At 37.0% G+C, this 26,715-nt stretch overlaps 1 protein-coding gene and 2 pseudogenes across 5 annotated transcripts in view; 2 read left to right on the forward strand and 1 right to left on the reverse strand.

Annotated features, from left to right (window-relative positions):
- The window catches only part of FCHSD2 (FCH and double SH3 domains 2), a 456,625-nt gene that overhangs the window by 420,241 nt on the left and 9,669 nt on the right, over positions 1-26,715 (forward strand). For all 4 annotated transcript variants that reach the window (XM_077113662.1, XM_077113660.1, XM_077113661.1 and 1 more), the window contains 2 exons: positions 5,042-5,203; positions 24,330-24,458. In XM_077113662.1, coding sequence (XP_076969777.1) covers positions 5,042-5,203; positions 24,330-24,458 — 291 coding nt within the window. The remainder of the gene's footprint in view (positions 1-5,041; positions 5,204-24,329; positions 24,459-26,715) is intronic.
- LOC143644544 (transcription elongation factor A protein 1 pseudogene) lies at positions 11,028-22,072 on the forward strand (annotated as a pseudogene). The gene is made up of 2 exons (XR_013156750.1): positions 11,028-19,966; positions 20,270-22,072. The product of XR_013156750.1 is annotated as a transcription elongation factor A protein 1 pseudogene (transcript).
- On the reverse strand, positions 17,835-18,425 carry LOC143644545 (NF-kappa-B inhibitor-interacting Ras-like protein 2 pseudogene; annotated as a pseudogene).

Consider the following 26,715-nt stretch of genomic DNA (forward strand, 5'->3'; position numbering starts at 1 on the left):
CTCTCTAATGAGTATAGATGTAAAAATCCTCAACAAAATTCTAGGAAATCGAATCGAACAACACATTAAAAGAATTATACATCATGACCAAGTAGAATTCATCCCAGGTATGCAAGGATGGTTCAACATAAGAAAATCAATTAATGTAATACACCATATCAACAAATCAAAGCAGGAAAATCACATGATCATCTCAATTGATGCAGAGAAGGCATTTGACAAGATTCAACATCCTTTCCTGTTGAAAACACTTCAAAAGATAGGAATACAAGGGAACTTCCTTAAAATCATAGAGGGAATATATGAAAAACCCACAGCTAATATCATCCTCAATGGGGAAAAATTGAAAACTTTCCCCCTAAGATCAGGAACAAGACAAGGATGTCCATTATCACCACTATTATTCAACATCATGTTGGAGGTTCTAGCCAGAGCAATTAGACAAGAAAAAGAAATACAAGGCATCAAAATTGGAAAGGAAGAAGTAAAACTATCACTGTTTGCAGACGATATGATACTATACGTCGAAAACCCGGAAAAATCCACAACAAAACTACTAGAGCTAATAAATGAGTACAGCAAAGTAGCAGGTTACAAGATCAACATTCAAAAATCTGTAGCATTTCCATACACTAGTAATGAACAAGCTGAGGGGGAAATCAAGAAACGAATCCCATTTACAATTGCAACTAAAAGAATGAAATACCTAGGAATAAATTTAACTAAAGAGACAAAAAACCTATACAAAGAAAACTACAAAAAACTGTTAAAAGAAATCACAGAAGACCTAAATAGATGGAAGGGCATACCGTGTTCATGGATTGGAAGACTAAATATAGTTAAGATGTCAATCCTACCTAAATTGATTTACAGATTCAATGCAATACCAATCAAATTCCCAACAATTTACTTTTCAGAAATAGAAAAACCAATAAGCAAATTTATCTGGAAGGGCAGGGTGCCCCGAATTGCTAAAAGTATCTTGAGGGAAAAAAACGAAGCTGGAGGTCTCATGCTGCCGGACTTTAAGGCATATTATGAAGCCACAGTGGTCAAAACAGCATGGTATTGGCATAAAGATAGATACATCAACCAATGGAATCGAATAGAGTGCTCAGATATAGACCCTCTCATCTATGGACATTTGATCTTTGATAAGGCAGTCAAGCCAACTCACCTGGGACAGAACAGTCTCTTCAATAAATGGTGCCTAGAGAACTGGATATCCGTATGCAAAAGAATGAAAGAGGACCCATATCTCACACCCTATACAAAAGTTAACTCAAAATGGATCAAAGATCTAAACATTAGGTCTAAGACCATAAAACAGTTAGAGGAAAATGTAGGGAGATATCTTATGATACTTACAATTGGAGGTGGTTTTATGGACCTTAAACCTAAAACAAGAGCACTGAAGAAAGAAAGAAAGAAATGGGAGCTCCTCAAAATTAAACACTTTTTGTGCATCAAAGAACTTCATCAAGAAAGTAGAAAGACAGCCTACACAATGGGAGACATTATTTGGAAACGACACATCAGATAAAGGTCTAGTATCCAGAATTTATAAAGAGATTGTCCAACTCAACAACAAAAAGACAGCCAACCCAATTACAAAATGGGAAAAAGACTTGAACAGACACCTCTCAGAAGAGGAAATACAAATGGCCAAAAGGCACATGAAGAGATGCTCAATGTCCCTGGCCATTAGAGAAATGCAAATCAAAACCACAATGAGATATCATCTCACACCCACCAGAGTGGCCATTATCAACAAAACAGAAAATGACAGGTGCTGGAGAGGATGCGGAGAAAGAGGCACACTTATCCACTGTTGGTGGGAATGTCAAATGGTGCAACCACTGTGGAAGACAGTTTGGTGGTTCCTCAAAAAACTGAATATAGAATTGCCATACGACCCAGCAATACCATTGCTAGATATCTACTCAAAGACTTAAGGGCAAAGACACAAACGGACATTTGCACACCAATGTTTATAGCAGCGTTATTTACAATTGCAAAGAGATGGAAACAGCCAAAATGTCCATCAACAGAAGAGTGGCTAAACAAACTGTGGTATATACATACGATGGAATATTATGCAGCTTTAAGACAGAATAAACTTATGAAGTATGTAATAACATGGATGGACCTAGAGAACATTATGCTGAGTGAGTCTAGCCAAAAACTAAAGGACAAATACTGTATGGTCCCACTGATGTGAACCGACATTCGAGAATAAACTTGGAATATGTCATTGGTAACAGAGACCAGCAGGAATTAGAAACAGGGTAAGATAATGGGTAATTGGAGCTGAAGGGATACAGACTGTGCAACAGGACTAGATACAAAAACTCAAAAATGGACAGCACAATAATATCTAATTGTAAAGTAATCATGTTAAAACACTGAATGAAGCTGCATCTGAGCTATAGGTTTTTTGTTTGTTTGTTTGTTTGTTTGTGTCTTTTTTTTCTTTTTATTTTTCCTTTTCTTTTCTTTTTTTTACTATTATTATTATTTTTATTTTTTCTCTATATTAACATTCTATATCTTTTTCTGTTGTTTCGCTAGTTCTTTTCCTAAATCGATGCAAATGTACTAAGAAATAATGATCATGCATCTATGTGATGATGTTAAGAATTACTGATTGCATATGTAGAATGGAATGATTTCTAAATGTTGTGTTAATTTCTTTTTTTTCTTTAATTAATAAAAAAAAAAGGGTATTGGGGGAAAAATAAGATATCAGAATTTACCAAGAAGTACACCTTTAAACCAAAAGGTCTAATTACCTTATATAAAGATCTATATGATATTAAAAGCCACTGAGTTGTACATTTTTAAATAGTTAAAATGATGAATTTTATGTGCAGTTTATCTCAATTTAAAATAAAGATCTCTATGCTTCAAATCTTAGGAAAACAAAATAAAGTAAGCAATGAGAGCACAATGAAACAGGTCAAAGCCCAGTAACTGATACTGATTCACCCAGAAAAGAATCCAGAGAATGATCAAAAAATTGTGTACAAAAGGAATTCAGTGAGTATACCTGTTTATCCTCAAGTCCCTCAGAATTCTATCAACTTAGGTCCTCAAAATTATCTCACTAGAACCTTCAAATGTTGAAGGAAGAGACCACCACTCCAATATCTGAAATAATGAAACTGAATTTTTTTACTTTCTCAGCAAAAGAGAATGATACAAAACACAGTTCTTTGAACAAAGCAAGAGTTGATGTGTAGGGTTTCGTAAAACGTGGATTTCAGGGATTGACAGATTTGCAAAAGTGGCTGAGTTTCAGAGGCATGAGTACTGGAGGAAAGCTGTTACTCTTTGATTGGGTCAGATTTTAAATTGGTTCTGTAGTTGCTTCCTTATGACTTGAACCAGTCATTTGAGCCAAAGAACCAGGGAATCTTTTTTTTCAATTTGGACAATAGGAAACTTTCATTCTTAATCCCTACTATTTCTGATGCAGTGACGTGGCCCAACAGACATGGAGAAGGAGGAAGGTGTTGTTTTGGTTTGGTCTCTCCAACTTTTTTAGATTAAAATTGTTTACCTATCCTTCTTCCTTAAATAGAAGGCTCTCTGTGTTGGAAGAACGCAACAATGCTTCATTATCACTATATTGGAGGAATTAATGATTCTCTAAAGGAAAACTGCTGGGTACTTAATGAGATATATAGAATGCCCAAGATTGTTTTAAACTCCAAACTTGTATTGGCTAGTAGCCTATTATCCCTTTTCTATTGTATCAACCATGATCATTATTGAATTCTAGAGGGATTGCTTCAAAATATTGTTTCAGTGATTCCTTTCTGTTCTCCGTTATTTTTTACATCAGACAGCTGCATCATGATTTCATTTAAAAAGCAAAATAGACTTTATTATTAATCAACAAACTAAATCAAAAGGGAGGTTGTTTAAGCTTGTGCTGAAGAATGTTAGAATTATTATAGGAAAGCAGTTTATTACTAAAATTATTATTAAGGGGGAAAATAGCTTAGTGTAATTGAATGGCAATTTTTTAAGGTTAACTTCAGCTGAAATGGTAGAGCCTTTTCAAAGTAAAATCTTAGATGGAAAAGCAAAAGTAGTGCTTTTATTTTAGGATCCTTCTAAAAAAAAAAAGATTTATTGAACACATACTACATACCTGAGAATAGTGATGAATATCAGTGCCCCAGTCCTAAAGGAGCCCTAAGTTGATTAAAAAAGATAAACAATTAAATGGTTAAGAATAATGTAGGGTTTTTTTTTGCGTTATAATGTTTTGGGAGAAGAGAAAATGGAGTAGTTAACTGCCAAAGGAAGGAGGATGGATGTTTAGGAAAATCTTCATGGAAGGGGTAATGTTTGAGCTGACTTAACAGGCATAGAAAAAATTCGAATGAAAGGGTTTTATATACACAGGCATTGGTATGAACAAAGGTATATAATGTGTTGGAAGAACAGTAGGTGTCAGACAATGGTGTGGGAGCACAAGGTGTGGGAAGTAATGAAGTGAAATAATTCAGCCCAAATTGTAGAAGATATTTTATTCCAGGTTAAAAATTAGTCAATTCTTTATAGGCAGTCAAAAGTCATGGAAGTTTTTAAGCAGGTGAGTGGCATGATTAGATCATTCACAGACTATAAAAGATGGATTATAGAAGAGAATAAAAAGTCCAGGATTAGGCTATTGAAATGCTATATTTCAGGATGCTCTGATGCATTACCTTATTAACAAGAAAAGAAAGCAGACTTTTTGGCACATTAATCTCTTTCTTTTCATAGCTAGTGTTTGATGCATCACCATTACTACGGTCTTGTCAAAATGCGAGTGCACCATCTGTCATCATCAAGAAACCCCGATTTCTATTCTTGTGTCCACACACTCACTCATTTGCTCTCTAAGTGAAAAATTAGCATCTGTGTCAAAGAAGAGTTGTTTGTGAATATCAGGATTGTTCTAATCAATAGATCAGAAATAGCTAAAAAAAACAAAGTTGAGGGGAAAAAATGCCTCAGTTTCTGATTGTTTTCTTGTTTTTCTTAGATAATTAAGTTGAAAGCTGAAGCCCGGCTGGACCTGCTGAAGCAGATTGGGGTTTCTGTGGATACCTGGCTAAAGAGTGCAATGAATCAAGTGATGGAGGAATTGGAAAATGAGCGATGGGCCCGCCTTCCTGCAGTAACCAATAATGGCACTTTACACTTGGTAAGGTTTCTCTTCTTCGATACAATGGACAGGCTTTCAGTGAAGGATGCAAATCTTGGGCTATGTAGCCTAGCTTGATAGTCAAAATTTAAAGGAAAAGTGTTTTTTCTAGAGTTTTATTAGTTGTTTTTTCTTCAGCCTATCAGAAATTGATTTTCCTTAAACTTAGTACAGAAAAAAGGAGTAAAGACAAAAAATAGTGGGATTTTGATCCACAGCAAAGGATATATTATCACAAGTTGGGTTATTAATGTTGATTTACCAAATTCATTATCCCATTCATAGAGTATATATGCTTCTTATTTGGAAAGAGCAGAATAGAAAATTTAATCTAGCATGATTTGAAGTTCTCAAAGGTCTTCTCTAGTGAAAATAAAAATAAACATCCAGCCATACAGTATATTTGACTGTAAATATCCAGTCATAAAGAAGTAAAAGGACAGCTCTTAATCTATTAAATTAGCCTGAAAGCGACTTTAATTCATAAAGACTTTCATACACTCCTCACAGCATCTGTCATCAGAGAGACAATGCAGGTATAGTTTTACAGACAAGGCCAGGTCTCAAACTTAAGGTTTTCTTACTTTAAGATTCTTCCCACTCTGATGTTAACCAGTTCAGCCTCTTAGGTTTGCATGTTGAAAATCTAAACAATAGAAAAACTCAGTGATTTATCTAAAATTACATAGTTGGTTATGTAATGTATAGCTAGTCAAAGCATTCCTACTGCCACTTCTCCTCCTATTATTCTCATTCTTTTTATTTCCTTTATAGATTTATTATAATCTGTACTTGTCTTCTTTGTTTTCTTTTATTTATTGTGTATCTTCCTCTCTGAAATGTAATTTCCATATCTGCCTGGCTCGCTGCTCTGCACAGCAAAGTGCCTGGCACATTGTAGGAACTCAGTAAATGTTTGTTGAAAAAAGAAATGGGTGAATGGATGAAAAGACAGATGTAAAGAATAGTTGCAATCTAAAACCTAGAATTCCCAACTTCTCATTATATTCATAGTGCCTTTTCAAAACTTGTTCCCTTCAGACATTAGGCATCCTTGCTAGAGAAATTAGCCAACAAAAACATTTCTGGAAACGTTGTCAGTTTTTTCACATAACATTTGATATCCTAATGGAAGTACACTTGCGCATTTAAAAAATAGTATGTGAATGTGCATTTTAAGAAAAAACAATCTATTGAAGGTTTATTTTTACTTCACTATTAATGATGATCCAACTGGGGAAAATTAGCGAACATCAGCAACTTCACTATAGGGTTTCAAGAGCTTTTCCTGTTTTTAATAGAACAAAATTGCTCCATGTCATGAAATATCTCTTCCTATGCATCTTTTAAAAGTTAAAGTTCTCTTCTACTTTTGGTTGTTCTGTGTATGAAACTTAGGTTGGCAGAAAATTCTAGGCACAAACTGGCTTTTGGCTTCTACAGCAGCATGGTTGCCAACCAGTCAAACCCTGGATTTTCCTTGGACTAGCACTTTTTCTAACTAATTCAGCTAGACAGGCATTTATTGCTGTACTTTGTGCTTTTGGAAAAATTGGAGATGAGCAAGACTTGGTTCCTACCCTCAAAGAACTTACAATCTGGTACAGAAGACATATCATAATAGATCTTGATGTATGGCAATGTATGACTAGGCTTCTGTGAAACACATTCAAAACTGCTAACTCCTGGCTCAGCAGCAGTTTAGTCTTGGAAAAGTTACTTCTCTCTGTGTTTTAGGGAGAAAATCAGGTGAAATGACTCTAAGAGCCCCTCCAACTCCAAAATCTCATGATTCTGTGAAATCCTATCAGAAAAGCACAATACTGGCCAGAATTATAAGGAAGAAATATGTCTGTGAAGGAAATATCATTTGAGACAGTTTTTGAAGAAGTTTAACAGGAGACAAAAAGGAAGGGCCTCCGAGTATGAAGGGAATGAAGGAAATGTACTTAGCACAGTGCCTGGCATGTAGTAAGTGTGGAATAAGTTGGATATTTTTGAAAGCTGTGAGAATATATCAGCTCAACTAAAGACATGTCATATCCTCTGTGAAGGGAGCATTTTGCAATCCCATGCCACCCTTTCTTCCTTCTAGTCAGTCTTACTAAGTCTATGTCATCCCTGTTTTGGCTAAGAGATTGTATTTTGCAGAAGCTCTACTAGCAGTGTAAATAAAGGAGGGATGTGGGCACAGAACAGCTTAATGAGGTCACAATATTTATTTAACCCTCCTTTAAATCAAAATAATTTAGAGAGAGCTGTATTTCTCCACACTAACAGCTAGCTGGCTAAGGAGTATGAAGCAGAAGTACATATTCTGGGGACCAAATTTTTTTTCCACTGTAGATGCCAAAAAAAGCATTAGTCATCAAGTTCAGAATTCCCATCTGTCTGGAAAACATGGTTAATACTACTGTTAGACATTAACAGTGTAACTGGAAAGTGTTTGTGCTGCCTTATGGAAGAGAAATGTTTTTAAAATATGAAGTCTATTTACCTTATAAAATAAGAAAAGGGGCGGGCCACGGTGGCCCAGCAGGAAGAGTTCTCGCCTGCCATGCTAGAGACCCAGGTTCGATTCCTGGTGCCTGCCCATACAAAGAAAAAAAAAGAAAAGAAAAGAACTCTTGTTACTTCAGTATTAACTCTTTGCCTTTTGTATCACACTGTAGTACAGAATATAGGCTTGAGAAGGAAAAAAAAGAAAAGAGAGTCCCGGAATATAGCAATATTTTTAAAAATGGAGAGTAGGCTACTAATATAGTTACTCAGTTGATGGGTGGCTGGAGTTTACACACAACTTCCTATGATTGGATTACTGCCAGTGATCCACTCAGCCTTTCTGTCACTCATCCCTTCCTTCTTTTATTTTCTTGCCTTTTGTTATCAAAAACCCATACTTAGTTTACAACCTACTTTTTGAAATTATTTCAATTTTAAAAGAGAAAAAAATTGTAAAACTATATTACAAAACAATCTAGAAATTGCAAAGGGAGGAAAATTATAGGTAGCTCCATTGTTACAATATCACTGTTAGCAGTTGGCATTTTTCCTTCACCTTTCTACTATGCTTTTTTTTAAAACATATTTGTTATAATGGCTTAAAGTTAATTTCGTATCTTTTCTTTTTTTTTTTTTTAATTACATGGGCAGGCACCGGGAATTGAACCCCGGTCCTCTGGCATCGCAGGCCAGCATTCCTACCCTGTATCTTTCTTTGTATCATGTTGCTTTATGGTCTTCGTAATCATCCTTTTAATGGCTATTTGGGTTGTTTTGGTATTATAAGTAAAACTGCTTTGAACTTATGTTTTCGTCTCCCTTGGATAAATATCTAGGAGTGGAATGACTTGGTCTATAGGGGGTATATATTTAACATTTTCAGAAACTACCAAAACTGTTTTCCAAAGTATTTGTACCATTTTACATTCCCATCAGTAGATACGAAATGTACCATCTATTCCACTACCGCACCAACACTTAGTATTTCAGACTTTTTAATTCTAGACATTCTAATAGGTGTATTGTAATAAATCATCGTGGTTTTAATTTATATTTCTCTAATAATATCAAACATCTTTTTTGTGTGCTTATTGGCCATTTGTATATCTTCTTTGGTGAAGTCTCTTTAGATCGTTTACCCATTTTTTATTGGGTTGCCATCATTGTATTGAGTTTGTTTTGTTTTGTTTTGTTTTGTTTGCATGGGCAGGCACTAGAAATCGAACCCAGGTCTCTGGCATGGCAGGCAAGAATTCTGCCTGTTGAGCCACCGTTGCACTGCCCTTTCTAATTGATTTCTGAGGGTTCCTTTTATATTCCAGATACAAATGCCCTATCAGATACATGATTAACATAATTTTCTCCCGGTCTGTGGCTTCTCTTTTCATTCCCTTCACTTGTCTTTCAAAACACAAAGTTAGTAATTTGGATAAAGTTCAACTTATTAATTTTTTATAGACCATGTTTTCTTCTAAAAGTTTTATACTTTAAGGTTTTACATTTAAATTTGTGATCCTGTGTGAGTAAATCTTTATATATGGTAAGAAGACTAGATCAAAGTTCTTTTATTTTTTTCATATGGCTATCCTGTTGTACCAGCACCATTTCTTTTTTTTTTTTCATAATCACACAGTCACATTGTGAAGGCTATATTACTATTCAATCATCTTCAAAGAACGTGGCTACTGGAACACAACTCTATATTTTCAGGCAGTTCCCTCCAGCCTGTCCATTACATCTTGAATAACAAGGTGATATCTACTTAATGCATAAGAATAACCTCCAGGATAACCTCTCAACTCTGTTTGGAATCTCTCAGCCATTGACACTTTGTCTCATTTCACTCTTCCCCCTTTTGGGCAAGAAGGTTTTCTCAATCCCTTGATGCTAAGTCTCAGCTCATTCTAGGGTTTTTCTCAATCCCTTGATGCTGAGTCTCAGCTCATTCTAGGATTTCTGTCCCACATTGCCAGGAAGGTCCACACCCCTAGGAGTCATGTCCCCCGTAGACAGAGGGAGGGTGGTGAATTTGCTTGTTGTGTTGGCTGGAGAGAGAGGCTACATCTGAGCAACGAAAGAGGCTCACTTGGGGGTGACTCTTAGGCCTAAATTTTAAGTAGACTTGACCTATCCTTTGTGGGGTTAAGTTTCATATGAACAAACCCCAAGACTGGGGGCTCAGCCTATAGCTTTTGTTGTCCACACTGCTTGTGAGAATATCAAGAATTCAACTTGGGGGGGATTGAATTTTCCCCTGTTCTCACCATTCCCCAAAGGGGACTTTGCAAATACTTTTCCACTCACTGATCAAATCACTGTGGGATTCATCAGGGCATCACTCTGGAAAAACCAGCAAAATCTCATGTCCTACCCAAGATTTCAAGTACTTAGGGTGTTCAATCAAGCTATCTACATAAGTTATATTAAGAAATGCACTAGTCAAAATATAAATTTTGTACCAAATAAACATTTTTTGCTTTAGTCTCACACATAAGGTGAAATTTTAAAATTTTAATAACCATCTATTTTCAGCACCCTGCAGTAATGACATTCCTTTGTTCTTCATCATCCAGCACCATTTCTTGAAAAGATGGTCCTTTCTCCATCTGAATTGCTTGTGTATCTTTGTCAAAAATCAATTGACATATATGTGTGGGTCTATTTCTGGGCTTTTTATTCTGTTCCATTGATCTACTTGTCTAGCTTGATGCCAGTACTACACTGTCTTCATGATTATAGCTTGGAAACAGGTAGTTCAAGTCTTCCAAATTTCTTCTTCTTTCTCAAAGTTGTTCTGGATATTCTAGGTCCTTACCATGTTGAATGAATTTCAAATTCATTTCCATAGGAATTTTAAAACCCGTTTTCTACAAAAAAGAGCCTATAGAGATTTTGTTCGGGATTGCCATTAATCTGTAGATCAGGTTGTAAACAACTGACGTCTTAACAATACTGAATTTTCTAATACCTAAACACTAAATATCTATCTACTTATTTACGTATTTAATTTCTCTCAGCAATATTTTATAGTTTTTAGTATATCATATATACACTAGTTGTATGTGTTGTACATACGCAAAGGTCTTGCATATTCTTAATCAGATTTAGCCCTAATTCTAGATTTTTATCCCACTGTAAATGGCATTATTTCAATATCCAATTATTCATTGCTGGTATATAGAAATACAGTCAATTTTTGTATATTGAACTTGTATCCTATAACCTTACTAAGTTCACTTATTAGTTCTGGTAGTTATTTTGTAGATTCCTTAGGAGGTCCTATATATATATATGATATATATATATATATAATCATTTACATGTGAATAAAGACAGTTTTACTTCTTCCTTTCTAATTTGGATACTTTTTATTTCCTTCTTTGCTGCTTCTTTCCTCCCAGCCCCGTGCCACCCCCTAACTGTAATGTCTGCAGTCTCCAAGACAGTGTTGAATATATTTGTGAGAACCAATGTCCTTGCTTTGTTCCTTATCTTAGAGAGAAAATATTCAGTCTTTTGCCATTAAGTATGATATTGAATGTAGGGTTTTTTGTAGTTGTCCTTTGTTATGTTGAAAAAGTTCTCTGTGTTTTTGTTCAGTTTGCTGACAGGAACAGATATTGAATTTTGTCAAATGCATTTTCTCCGTCTGTTAAAATGATTATATAAATTTTTCTTTTTCAGGTTATTAGATATGGTGAATTGTATTGATTAATTTTGGAATATTAAACTGACCTTGCATTCCTGATGAATCCTACTTGGTCCTGATATGTTTCCTTCCTAGATTGTAGTTGATATTAAAATTTTGACAACCATATTTGCATCTCTGTAGTTCGAAAATACTGGTCTATATTTTCTTTTCTTGTAATGTTTTCATCTGGTTTTGGTATCAAAATAATGCTTGCCTTACAGAATGATTTGGAAAGTATCCACTCCTCTTCAATTTTCCGAAAAGCTGTGTAGAATTGATTTTTTCTTCCTTAAATTTTTGGTAGAATTTGCCAGAGCAACTATCAGGGCCTGGAGTTTTCTTTGTGGGAATGTTTTTTTTTCCCCCTGAGAATTTTTTTTTTTTTCATGTAACTGCATTTATCATCATAATTGACTTTTTTTTCTTTTTTGGGTAAAATAACATATATGCAAAAAGGCAATAAATTTCAGAGCACATCTCAATAATTAGTTGTAAAATGGATTTCAGAGTTTAGTATGGATTATAATTCCACAATTTTATATTTTTACTTCTAGCTGCTCTAAAATACTGGAGACTAAAAGAAATATCAATTTAATGATTCAGCAGTCATACTCATTTGTTACACCCTGCCTTCTCTGTATAACTCCACCATCACCTTTGATCTTTCTCCGACTCTTTAGGGGAGATAAATGGAACTATGCCCATTTATCACATTAGAAGGGGTTGTTGATAATATGGGATGGGGGATGTAACTAGTTGATGTTCTAGAGAGGCTGGCCCTTCTGCAATTCAGGACTTATCTGGTCCAGGGACCCATCTGGAGGCTGTAGGTTTTCCATACTCTAGTACATGGAAACTTCAGAGAATCTTATATAATGCCGTACGTATTCTTTAGGATTGGCTGGAATGGTTGTAGTTGGTGTTGGCAAGTTATGATAGATAGCAATGTCTAACTGAAGCTTGCATAAGAGTGACCTCCAGAGTAGCCTCTTGACTCTCTTTGAACTCCCTCAGCCACTGATACCTTATTTGTTACACTTCTTTCCCCCTTTGGTCAGAAGGCATTGTTGATCCCACAGTGCCAGGGCCAGGTTCATCCCTGGGAGTCATTTCCCACGCCACCAGGGTGGCTTTCATCCCTGGATGTCATGTCCCACGTAGGGGGATGGGCAATGACTTCACTTGCAGAGTTGGGCTTAGAGAGATGGAGGCCACATCCAAGCAACAAAAGTAGTCCTTCAGGCTTAGGCATACCTATAGGTAGGCTAAGCTTCTTCGCTACATACATAAGATTCACAAGAGCAAGCCTCATGATCAAGGGCTTGACCTTTTGATTTGGGTGTCGCTAATGTTTGACACAGTATTGAGGTTTCCCTATGGTAAAGTTCAATAGTTCCATATTTTTTCTCCCATCCCTCAAAGGACTTTGCCAATACTTTTTGATTATCTATCTGCTTAATATACTCTGGGATGGATCCAGGCATTACATTAAGCTATACCAGATTAAAAGCCCTCATTCTTAGTCTGGGCTCCCTGTGTTTCAGTTGTTCAAATGATGTATCCAGACGGGTTGAGTTAGATTATGTGCCACAGAAAATTTAGGTTCCGGACAAAATAAACCTTTCTTGCTTTGGTCTCAAAGAGTAGGTGAGGTTCTAAAATATAGACAATGTCTTCCTTACCCTTGAATTCTGAATTGTCTTAATCCTGACCTAGATTGGCTTCATTCTTATCTCTAAATCCCAGGTTATACATATATAAAACAGCCTCTCAAAATCCAGAAATAACAATTACCACTCTGGGCTAAATGTGACTGCTATAAGAGCTTACAATCTTGTTCTCCTGTTTTCTTATAAGTATTTTCTACGTGAGACCATACAATATTTGCCCATTTGTTTCTGGCTCATTTTGCCTCACCAAATGTCCCAAAGGTTCATCCACAATGGTGCATGCCTCACAACTTTGTTCTTTTTGTAGCAGCACAATATTCAATCATATGTATATGCCATCATTTTCCCATCTACTTCTTAGTGCATCTTTCAGCCCCTCCATTCATTGGGCATCATATATAATGTCCAAGGTCAACAGTCCATTAACACTCCCAATTTTAGATATTTCCATTGTTCCCAAGAGAAAGATAACCAATAACACACCCTCACCAGATGGAAATTCTTAAATCTCCCCTTAACTCTTGTCCCTTCCCCGATTATTTACCCCTGTTGTGCTGTGGTACTGCTGATGTTTTCCTGTTAAACATAGCCTATAGCATGCAATAGCAGTTTTCTCCCTGTACCCTGAACTTAAACATTCATTGTACAAGATTCATACCTTTGCAGTAGTTCATGCACGTAACTTATTTATATTTGTAGTGTTAATCAATGGGTCTATACAACCTGTGGGAAGGTTTTTAAATAACAAATTCAATTTTTTTAGTAGATATAGGATTATTCAGGTTATTTTTTTTCAGTGGCCTTTGATAATTTTTGTCTTTCAAGGAATTCATACATTCCATCTAAGTTGTCAAATTTATTGCCATAAAGATGGTCATAGTATTCCTATATTATAATTTGAGTATCTGTAGAATCTATAGTGATGTTACCTCCTTCATTCCTGATGTTGATTATTTGTATCTTCTCTCCTTTTTTTTCCTAATCATTCTGCTAAGAGGTTTATCAATTTGATTGGTCATCTCAAAAAAACAGCTTTTAGTTTCTTTGATTTTTCTATTTTCCTGTTTTCTATTTCATTGATTTCTGCTCTAGGTTTTATTATTTTCTTTTTTCTAATTAATTTGGATTTAATTTGTTCTTTTCTAATTTATTAAGGTGGAAGCTGAGGTTGATTTGAGACCTTCTTTTTTAATATAGGTGTTCATCTGATGTGATACATTTCCTTCTAAGTATTGCTTTAGCTGCATTGCACAAGTTCCAACATGTTGCATTATTTTCATTCAGTTCAAAATATTTTCAAAACTGCCTTTTGACAAATTATTCTTTTACTTATGGATTATTTAAAAGTATGTTCATGAGTTTCCAAATATTTGAAGATTTTCCAGATATATTGTAATTGATTTTTGTTTCCATTTGTGGTCAGAGAACATATTTGAATCCTTTTAAATTTGTGAGACTTGTTTTGCAGCCCGATATATGGTATATATTGGTAAAAGTTCCATGTGTACTTGAAAAAATGTGTATTTTACTGCTTTCAGTGTTATGTTGTATAAATATCAATTAAGTCAAGTTAATTGTTGTTGTTGTTATTCAGGTCTTTTATATCCTTACTGATTTTCTGAGTATTCTACCTGATACCCTGATGCCTTATGAGGATTTCCACTTTGTTAGGAGGGATCAGGAATTATTCCCAGATCTGTGTGAGCTTCATTAGTCTCTGTAACCCTTTTGGGTAGTTCTACCCCTGGCTTTAGATAGTTTCTTGAGGTGCTTGTGCTGGTGAGAACTCAGCTGAAGACTTGAGAGGAACCTTTGCAGATCTCCAGAGTTCTCTCTCTGCATTTCTCTCCTCTTCATTCTGCCCTGTGAACTCTAGCCAGACTGGCCTCCGAAAATTCCCAGTTCCATCTCCTCAACTCAGGGAAACCACTGGATTCCACCTGGACTCCGCTGTCATTTAGCCTGTAAGCTTTCTTCAGACAATTATTCCTGTCTCTCAAGGATTACTTATTTTCATTGCATGATATCCAATTCTTAAAAACTTCTTTCATATATTTTGAACAGATTTTTAGTTGTTTGTTGCAGGAGGTTAAATCTGGTCCCTGATACTCCATCTTGCTTGGAAATGGAAACGCATTTTACTGATATTTTTAGCACCATTTTTTGTAACCTACTTGTCTGTTTCTCGGCCCAGGTAGAGTCCATAGGTTCTGCTAATCTGTTATAAGGAGCAACCAGATTCTTTATCTAGATTCTACCTCCTCATAAAGACAAGAAAAGCTAATTATTTATTAAATACTTCCTATGCATCAAGCATGTGATAGGGTCTTTAAATATATTACCTCATTAATGATAACCCTGTGAAGAAGAAATTGTATTCATTATAGAAATAGGGTAACTGAGGTTGAGAAGTTAAATAATGTGCCCAACTACGTGGCAAGTCAGCATTCAAACCCAAGTCTATCAGACCCCAGGACCAAATGCTGATGAAGCCCTTCTGGGTTATTTTACTAAGTGTAAGAAGACAGCTACTAAAACCAACTCAAAAAGATTCTTTTTATCTGCCCTTGCAATAAGAGTAAGCATTTTACATCTATGAAGAAAAAATATTAGTTCACCCATAAGAATTGTTTTTGTCAAATGACAGGAAAGAAAAGGGATGAGAGAATAGTAGTTAAGATAAGGGACAAGGAAGACTGTGATTTTAGAAATACTGGGTCAAGAAAAAGTTGTAACATTACTTAGGGTGGAAGAGGAAAAAGGAAGAAATTATTCTGAAATGACATACTTTGGAAAACCACTAGAGCAATGCAAAAGCATTGGCAGTGACCCCTTTTGTTGTCATTGCAGCCTTTCATTCTCTTCCATGGGAATCAGAAAATGAACTCAAAACAAAGCGGAAAAGGAATGTTTAATATCAGCCAGTGTTACCAAGATAAAATGTTTTGGCTTGATTCCCACTGCCAAAGTACATTAGCTAACATTCCTTATACATTTTTTCAGAAAATTATTCCACCGCGTTGGCTTTAATATTAGTTTTTATATATGTGGATGTTGTTTTGTTTTATTTTGTTTTTTGTGATACTCACAGTTGTTGTTTTTTTAATGCCCATAACCTTTGCTAGACTGTGAAGGCAATGTCTTCTTAGCATATAAAAAGATTTTAAAAGTGAATTTCATGGCAATTTCTAGTATTTGATCCTTATTCTTTTTTATGACACTAAATGTCCCCCTCCTTTTTTTAATAGCAATTGCCAGGTAGGCAACAGTGGTCATGGCAGAGTTCTTACCTGTCATGCCGGAGACCCAGATTTGTTTCCCAGTGCCCACCCATGTGAAAAAAAAAAGCAGTTGTGGTTTTATCGTGTCCAGTGCTTTAATAAATGAACTTAAACCCTCAGTCTCCATATACCCTAACTCTGATTGCCCAGCCCAAGGCCACCTGTGCCTGCTCACCTCTCCTTTTGGAGAAAAGGGGCATATATGCAAGACTGCCTTTCTATAGTGTCTCACCTACGCTAGGTGTGCACATTAGAAGTATGAAGTGGGCAGAAAGTTGTAAGTTATAAGTTCACTTAAAGCATATCTGAGCATGTAACTGCCCTTATGAGCCCAGACAGAAGGCCTGTCAGCTCCTGAGAAACTGCTGCTGGTTGCCTTGTTCTGTTCAGGCATCTGAGGTAAGGAGGGCTAGAGAAGCATCTTGTCCATCCTTCACCATGACAGCTGGCATATAAATACAGGTATTTTATAAACTGAAGTCCAGCCATTAGCTTAAAACAGACACAGGAAGGGGTGAAGACCAGCCCCAAAGGTTGAGTGGGATAGGTATGAAGTCTGGTTGGTTGGGCACCAAGTGGCCATGAATGTATAGTGCACGCCTGCCCCCTGGTGGCTGGAGGGAGAGTAGCGTCCCAGCCTCCCTGGCTAGTAGGCATAGATAGCACTTTGAAGAGGGAGAAGCAAGGGGTACAGTCACAGATGACCCAAAGCCAAGGGCATTATAAAATCATAGAGCTAGGCAGGACTTACGAGATAACCTAAGCAACTTCTTTCATCTACAGATGAGAAAACTAAAGCCCAGACAGGGGAAAGGCCCTGCTGGGTCACAAAGTCAGTTCATGACTCATGGTCCAATGAGTTATCATTCTATTCCATCTCAACCAATGAGGCCCATCTGCTCCCTGAGCAGAAAGAGGGAGAGAAGCAGTTTCTGGGGAAGTTAAAACAGAAAATTGTGCTTCCTAGGAGGCTATCTTCTTCCAACCAGGGCAAGAACAAGGAGAAAGATCAGGGTTCAGGAAACACCCCCTAACATTAGCTTATACACCCATATACATGATACCTGGATGTCCTTTCCCTTAAGTCCAGGCTAGTGCCATGTCTGCGTGGTTGGCAGGAGTGCCAGGGGGTGGAACCCCTGTGATAGGAACCACACTTTGGGCACTTCTGCATGGTAGCTCTGCTTTCTATCTGGGAGAGGTGGAAGCATTACTGACCCACAACTGCCCTGTGTTGCAAGGGGCAGATATGATAAAAGCTGGATTGTGGTAGGGAGAGGACTAACCTAGATTATCTGTACTTCCCGGAGTTGGGAGGGAGCAAAGGTGACCTGAGGCCAGACAGCCCAGCTGTCTGCCCTAGCAGGAAGCTCCCTTGCTTACTTTGGGAAGGACAGCTTGTCTTCCTCACTTTCCCCCTCAACCCATCTTCCAGAGCCCCAGAAATTAGAATTGAGTTGATTGGGTGATTGAGGAATGGCAGCTCTTCAGCCATCCAAAGAGCCACTTCCCTTGTTCTTGCGACTGAGGGGAAAGCTGTACTTGCTCTGGGGCTGGGTCATCTTGTTGACCAGATAGATGAAGGGCTCCAGGAGGATGTGGCGGTCGGCTACTGACACCTCCCAGAGCATCACCTTCTCTGACTTGGCCCTGTGCTGAGCCTCATCTGTATCTACATGCCTCATCTGTATCTACATGCCGCTGCTCCTACAGCCACACTGGTTGCCAAGGACCACAATAGTGACTTCCTTCTTATCTTTGGATTTGTCCATCTCCTTCTTGAGCAGCTCCACACAATGAAAGGACTCTTGGCTACCTGTGCTATAGACCAGGACATGGCTGTCCATGCACGTAAAACAGTGTTGGGGGGCAGCTCAGCCCCATCTTGAAGCTGAGCTTATAGAAACACACCTGCTCCTGCACCTCCAGTCTGTCTCCGTGGAGCCCATGTAGATGTCTTCCTGTGCCTCAGTCATCTCAGAGCCCACTACATGGTTCCCAAACAGAAGCTGTTCCAGGACTGAAGTTTTGCCCACAGATGCCTGGTCACATACAACTACCTTGAAGCTCTTCCCCATGCTTAGCCTTCAGTCTCACCAGGTCCTTACAGCACCAGAACCAGGCCCCTCCAAGCCGGAGCCAGGCCAGGGGCACCACCCACATGCCTTTTTGAAAAACAGTTAATAGAATCATAAGTCTGAAATTCAAGAGGTCAGGATTTGAGTCAGTTTTCCACTCCTCTGACTGACCATAGACTAATTAATTATAAGATAAGGCACATGATTACCTTCCTCAACTGTGGAGAATTTTCACTAATAATAATGTAAGAATATTCAGGGACTTTTAAAATAGAAACAATAAATGTTGTAGAAAAAAACATAGTATTTATTCTTCTTGAGTCCCCCACAATTACATAGAATGTTATTAGGGAAATGGCAGTTAGGAAGAGAGTCATTTTTAATGTAATTTTATTGAGATATATTCACAAACCATATAATCATCCAAAGTTTATGTGCTTGTTTAGAAGGATGTATGTCCCCTAGAAAAGACATGTTTTAATCTAAATCCCATTTTACAAAGGCAGAATAATCCCTATTCAGTGCTATATGTTTGAAACTGTAATCAGGTCATCTCCCTAGAGGTGTGATTTAATCAAGAGTGGTTGTTAAGCTGCATTAGGTGACAACATGTCTCTACCCATTTGGGTGGGTCTTGATTGGTTTACTGGAGTCCTGTAAAAGAGGAAACATTTTGGAGAATGGGAGATTTGGAGTGAGCTGAGAATGCTGCAGCACCATGAAGCAGAGAGTCCACCAGCCAGTGACCTTTGGAGATGAAGAAGGAAAATGCCTCCCGGGGAGCTTCATGAAACCGGAAGCCAGGAGAGAAAATTAGCAGATGACACCATGTTCGCCATGTGTCCTTCCAGATGAGAGCTAAGCCCTGACTGTGTTCGCCATGTGCCTTCTCACTTGAGAGAGAAACCCTGAACTTCATCGGCCTTCTTGAACCAAGGTATCTTTCCCTGGATGGATGCCTTTGATTGGACATTTCTATAGACTTGTTTTAATTGGGACATGTTCTCGGCCTTAGAACTATAAATGAGCAATTTATTAAATCCCCCTTTTTAAAAGTCATTCCATTTCTGGTATATTGCATTCCAGCAGCTAGCAAACTAGAACAATCCTTAACTTACAAACTTTGCTGCCTTTGAATTTTGAACATGGGAAAAAACAGTCAAATAAGTGGTTATTTGTAGCAAAACAAATAGATGAACTCTTTGAGGCTTTTTTTCTTTCATTGGACTTTTAATTAAAAAACTGAAGCAGTCTTATTCTAGTCTTATTTAAATAGTACAGCAGTACACTAAAAACAAGTTAGTTATTTAGTCTAGTCTCCAGTCTTGACTCTTACTCTGCTTCCCCCGTCAGGTAGCTATGCTTATATAAATATTATATATACGTAATATATTATGGACAGTGCTCCAGATAAATACATGTGGATCTAACTCATTTTTAATTTGTATTATCTGTCTATAATATGGATGCAGCATAGTTTATTCTGCCATTCTCCTATTAATAGACATATAAGTTGTCAAGGCTCTTCCCACTGCAAGCATGTATGTCCCCTAGAAAAGACATGTTTTAATCTAAATCCCATTTTACAAAGGCAGAATAATCCCTATTCAGTGCTATATGTTTGAAACTGTAATCAGGTCATCTCCCTAGAGGTGTGATTTAATCAAGAGTGGTTGTTAAGCTGCATTAGGTGACAACATGTCTCTACCCATTTGGGTGGGTCTTGATTGGTTTACTGGAGTCCTGTAAAAGAGGAAACATTTTGGAGAATGGGAGATTTGGAGTGAGCTGAGAATGCTGCAGCACCATGAAGCAGAGAGTCCACCAGCCAGTGACCTTTACAGTGTTGCTGTAAACATTCTAGATTATAGTCTTACACACTGATGCTTTTATTTCTGCATCATGGATTCACAAAAGTAGAATTGCTTGATCAAGTGGTATGTTTATTTTTTTTTATTTCAGTAGGTGGTTTTTTTTCCCAAAAAAAGATGTATCATTTCACATTTCTACCAGACATTGATGAAAGTCTGCACATCCTTGGTAGTGTTTATTAGTCTTTTTAATGTTTCCCAATCTGATTGGTAAAAATGGTAAGGGCCTTTATTAGTCAATATTTAATGTGAAAAATAAAAAGAATAGGCAGAACTGCTATCACCACTGCAGGCTCTTGTGAGAGAAAGGGCCAAAGCCAGGCCTACTGTGGAGGGTTCACTGAGTACCTGGACGCTATCCCAACACCCCTCTGCTCCAGCTATACCTACGTCTCATCCACAACAGAGTGGGCATGGGAAGACCCACCAGAGCCATGGAAGATGAGTTGGTCAGCATTGCCAAGAAGGTGGACAAGGTGGTGCAAGAAAGATGATACAGAAGAAGAACATGGCTGGGGCACTGGATTTGTGAAAGAGCTTAAGTACATTCCCATGACCCTGGAATTATTACAGCCCATGAGAATCAGAATGTCAGTTAATACTGTTTGCAAACAGAGTACAGACAAAGAAGTTACATCTTTTGCAATGTCTTTCATCAAATCCTGGATAAAGTTATTAGCTGAACCATCAACTGAACTGATACCATGAAGAAAAAGAAAAACGGTCTGGTTACATTGCAGAATAGTCCTGAAGCAAGAGAAGAAAGTAGCTCCAGTGGCAATGTAAGCAACAGAAAGGATGAGACAAATGCTTGAGACACTTATATTTCATCTTTTCCTCAGACTCTCAGCACTTTTGATTAAAGTATAGAGAAATGCTTGCTGTAGCTCTCCAAACAAGAGATGACTGCATTGTTGGAGTTGATGAGGAAGAATTAGGATCTCAAGTTGAGGAAGCTATATATCAAGAAATAAGGAAGACAGGCATGAAATACAAAAATAGAGTATGAAGTAAGATATCAAATCCTAAGGATGCAGAGAATCCAAATTTAAGGAAAATGTACTGTGTGATAATATTTCTCCTGACTAATATGCTAGAATGACAGCAGAGAAAATGGCTACTAATGAGCTCAAAGAGATGTGGAAAAACTTAACCAAAGAAGCTATCAAAGAAGATCAGATGGCTAAAATGAGTAGAACCCAGACCAACTGTTCACATGGGCAAATGTAAAAAGAATTGAACTTGCATGTGTGTACAAACCTGTAGTGCTGATGAGCCAATGACAGTGACAACCAGTGTTGTCTATAATCAACATGGAAGTCAATGGAAATTCTTTTGAGGTGGAAGAATTGGCAAGATGTCTGGGCCATTAAGAAAATAATTAGCATTAAAACCACCAAGCAGCTAGTTTGCCAGCAAACCAGATTCTTAAAGCAGCATCCACACCCCTTGGGTCAATCTTTGTTTTGGATATAGCATCCCTTCCTGAAATGTCTTCTGTAGTTTCAGATCAGTAGGGAGACCATGTAATAATTGAATGGTATCTATTTCAATTTTTTTTAATTTTTGTAAGTAAGTTGACATAAACTTCTATCAATTAAAGTTCTGACAATCAATATTTTTAATTTTTAAAGAAAAAAATGTTCCTTAGCTTTTTTACAGCCTAAAACATCTACTCTTAAAATGTTATTCTTCTCATTTCTGTAGTGGAAAAGCTAAGCCTAACTATAGTTAGGCCTAAGAATTACTTCCAGAAAAGCTCTTTAGTTGCTCAGATGTGGCCCCTCTCTCTCTAAGCCCAACTCTGCAAGGAAAATCATTACCCTCCCCCCTATTTGGGACATGACATCCGAGGGTGAAAGTCTCCCTGGCAGCATGGGTCATGACTCCCAGGGCCCTGGCAACATGGGATCAACAATGCCTTCCTGACCAAAAGGAGGGAAAGAAATGTAACAAAATAAGGTGTCAGTGGCTAAGAAAGTTCAAATAGAGTCGAGAAGTTATTCCGGAGGCTACTTCTTACATAAGCTTCAGCTAGATATTGCTAATTACCACAGTTTGCCAAATCCCAACCAACACCATTCCTGTTAACCCTGTAAAACATCCAGGGCTCGTTCTGAGATTCCACAAAAGTTTCATGCACTAAGATTACTTTCCAGAAACTTACAACCTCCAGATGGTTCCTAGGCCAAGATAAATCTTGAAACCCAGAAAAGCCAGATAAGTCCTGAAACCCAGAAGGGCCAGCCTCTCTAAGAACATCAATTAGTTCCTATCCCAAATTGTCGACACCTTTCCAACAGGAAAAAGTTCGAATGGGCAGAGCCTAAATCCCCCTAAAGACTGGGAGAAGGATCAAAGGAAAAGGAGGAGTTGTGGCAGAAAATTTCAGATTTAACAAATGAGTTTAACTGCTGAATCATTATACTGATATTTCTTTTAGTCTCCAGTGTCTTCGAGCAGCTTGAAGAAAAACCTGAAATTGAGGAGCTGTGACCTACAAACTCTGAAATCTGTTCTATAACTACTTGTTACAATGTACTTCAACATTTACTGCTTTTTTGTATATATGTTATTTCACAATAAAAAAATGTTTTAAAATGTTATTTGTCTCTGTTTGTTCATAAATGGAAATTATATTTTTCCATATTGGCATGTTCCTACAAGTATTAAAGAAGAAGGAAAGGTAATATAATTTTAGTTTTATCAAATATGTATATTCAAATAATACTGCTTATCTTAATTGTTTATAGTATTTGAACATGTAAACTTGATTTTAATTAATATGTTCACAAACCTGGAATAACTAAATAGTTGCATGTGTAAGTAACCATGGCCATCATTTCTTGTCATTTGCTGTACATATATATCATTTGTTCTTAAGACATCTTTACTCTTACAAAGTAAGAGAACATTACTTTGTTACTTTGTTTGAAATCAGTTTAGTTTTATTGTGTGTTTGCCTGTTTGACTTTATAGTTTATTTTAGTTTTGCTTAAGAGCACTGTAATAGTTTAGTATGGCTTTTCATAAATCCCTGCATAAGCAAAAAGTAAGCTTCCGACCATTTTTTGCTGTCATAGGAAAACATACTGGGAAGAAAATGTTAGTATTTTACTATAGTGTAGTTAATACAAACAGTTCAAGACTTGATTTTGATTTTGAAATCCATAGTAACCTAGGATTAAGTTGAAGGATTATATAATCATTGAAGCTGTGGTCTTTCCAAATGAAGATTGATAAAAAATATTTTTGTCTTGAGTCTTATTTGCTGACTTTCTCTTTTATCTGCTGAATGAGGTTATTGAACAAGTCAGATATATGAGCTGTAATGCAAATTATCTTATAGTACAGATCTTGCAATTAATTTTTGCTTTTTTGTTTAAGTGTGTACCATTTGTTCTGTTAGATTCTTAAAGGACCCCATTACAAAGTTCATATTTTATTACACTCCTTCTGCATTCTATCAGACATCTCTAGAAAGACCTCAGTACATGCTTTGCACTCCCCTCCACTCCTTCACTCCCTTTGTTCCCATTTCTTTTTGCAACTCAATTTGGTGTAATGCAGAAAACATTATTTAAACATCCATGGCAAGACCCATACCTGTAAGAATTGGGCCCTTGGTGCCAACCCATCTTTATTTTGTCAGTTCACAGATTAACCTGTTACATACTGTTTTAAAAATAAAGTACATTTCTGGAAGAGTGAGTTTAAGAACAAAACTAAAAGAGTCTCACTTTTAAATTAAATGATTCATTTTTAAAGTTTTAATTCAATAGTTTTTTGTTTAAAAAAATGTGAAAGGATATTAATATTTCTTTGAAAGACATTTTTGCTCTTGGTTTTAAAGAGAAAATAATCTTTGTCTTTTCATGACATGAAAAATGCAACCGAGAACATATAGTCATTTCTGTATATAGTTGAATAGGTAAATTCACACTTTGAAACAATCAGATTTTAAGTGTTTTTCTTGCTTTCAGCTATTTTCCTAAAGTAAGCAAGCTAGCCAATGGCTTCTATTTTTTCCCAGCTTAATGCAGATACTGAAAAAGAAGAAGAGTTTGAAGACAACATGGATGTTTTTGATGACAGCAGTTCCAGCCCTTCTGGTACCTTAAGAAATTATCCACTCACCTGCAAAGTTGTTTACTCCTACAAGGTTTGTATTGCTCTAACATATTGCTGATACTAAATTCTAGTAACTCTGAGGATACATGTAGCTGTATCTATCCAGCCTCTCATACTATAACATAAACTGGTGTTCAGTTAATACTGTGCTTAACATAAGTTGATGTTCAATTAATATTAGAGGCAGCGCAACGTAATTGTGAAGTGTTTAGGCTCTCCTATCAGACTGCCTGCGTTAAAATCCTGTCTCTGCTGCTTACCAAGTATGTGACCTTGCATTAGTTACTTAGTCTCTTTGAGCCTCACTTTCCTTATCTGTATTTTGGGACTAATATACTGTAGGGCTAATGTGAGAATTAAATGAGATAAAACTTTTATAGCAAAGCACTTACTACAGTGGTTGGCAGCTAGCAGATCTTCAGTAAATGGAACTCATCGTCATTAACAGTTGGCATCAGACCCTCTTGTAAGGTGACCCTCAAAATTATTACCAAAGGAGAATTATTTTATAAAGCAGTTTTTATAACTTTGCTTTTCCTCATTCTAATATAAGTGCATTCTGTTATCCATGTTAAGCAGGGACCTAGATAAATAGAGGCCAGAATTTCCCTATCTGATTTTGTATAATCGTTCCTAATTTCTTTCACCCCTGCCGTGCTTTCTTTTACTCAGTACAAAGTAAATCGAGTTTTAATTCCTAAATTCCTCTCTTTCCTTCACCCCCCCCCTCATCTAGTCTATCAGCCAGTCCTGTTGAGTCCACCTCTAAAGCATATCATGAATCCATTCGCTGTCCACCAACTCCTCTGGTCCAGACCACATAATTGGTCTTCTTATTTAATTTTTGCCTGCTAATTGTCCATTCTCCACTGCAGCCAGAATTCGCTTTAAGGGGGATTATTTTATACCCCTTCCTAAAACTCTTTATAATCTTTGCATTTCACATAGAAAAACAATCCAAACTCTTCACTACAGTTTATAATGTCCAGACTGATCTTGCCCTTGCTGATCCCCCTTGCTGATCCCCCTAGCTTCATCTCAGATCATCCTCCCATCCTCACCCCATCTATTCCCTACACTTTAGCCACACTCTGCCTTTGAGTCTCCAGAAGCACCAGGCTCAGTCCTGACTTGGCAATTTGGCTCTTGCTGCTTCCCCCTGCCTAGAACTCTCTTTCCTCAAATCTCTGTTGACTGCTCACTGTTCTTCATTGAGGCTCAACTCAAATAGTGCCTCTTCAGGCCTCCCCCAACCACCTAATTATAGAACCAACTCCTCAGGGACTTCTCTGTGTTCCATTACCCTGTTTTATTGCTTTATATCATGTATCACTAGCCAAAATTGTCTTATTTGTTATCATATTTCTTTGGCTCTCCATTAGAAGTTCATGAAGATAGAAACCTTGTCTGTTTCTGTGTATCTTGTCTGTGTATCTTAAACATCTAGAGCAGTGCCTGTGTACACGATAGGTCCCCGGTAATAAGCGCAGAATGATGATGATGAATGCTGTAAGGACATAAATAAACTAATCCTTGTCTAGCTCCCATTCTGATGGAGACACCAGTGAGAAAGGATAATGCTAAGGGACCACAGAAGGAAGGTTTAGAGAGAATCTTCAACATCAGACACGAATAATCTCACTCCCACCACCACCATCCTTTGATATCTAGATATTGGCAGTATTTAGTCCTCAATATCAATGATTCCCTAACTTTTTTGGAGTTAAAATCCTTCCATTATATATTTAAATTCATAATACTTCCTGTTTTCTAAAAAGGGTGGGATTTTTTTCCCAGTGCAAATTGTTTTGATAATCTTTTGAAAAGTGAAAGTCATCTGAGATATTTGGAAAGGTGTTCTAGGGTTTTATAAAACACAGGTTGGGAATATTTCCCCATGTTGTCTCTCAGTATTAAATTTACTTGAAAGTTCCAGGACTAAAATTTAAAATCCTTGAATGGAGATCCTAAGTATCTGAGTGATTACAAACAACTAATATTCATTAAACATCCCCTCTACTGGCATATCTCACATATATCCCTATAGTGAACCAAAGTATAAAAATCAGTTTAGTCATTTCATTATTGGACAAACGTTTATTGAGTGCCCAATATAGGATAAATTTGGGGGATACAAGAATGAACATGGCACAATCCCTGCCCTCTAGGAGTGGATAGTCTAGGAGGGAATAAATTTTAAACTGAAAAATAGAATATATTTGAAAAGATTTATAGTAGAAGTAAAACTGCTAATCTACTTGTAATAGTTGGGAGAAATTTTACAGATG

Source organism: Tamandua tetradactyla, chromosome 8 (genome assembly GCF_023851605.1).
Source record: "Tamandua tetradactyla isolate mTamTet1 chromosome 8, mTamTet1.pri, whole genome shotgun sequence".
Classification (NCBI taxonomy): domain Eukaryota; kingdom Metazoa; phylum Chordata; class Mammalia; order Pilosa; family Myrmecophagidae; genus Tamandua; species Tamandua tetradactyla.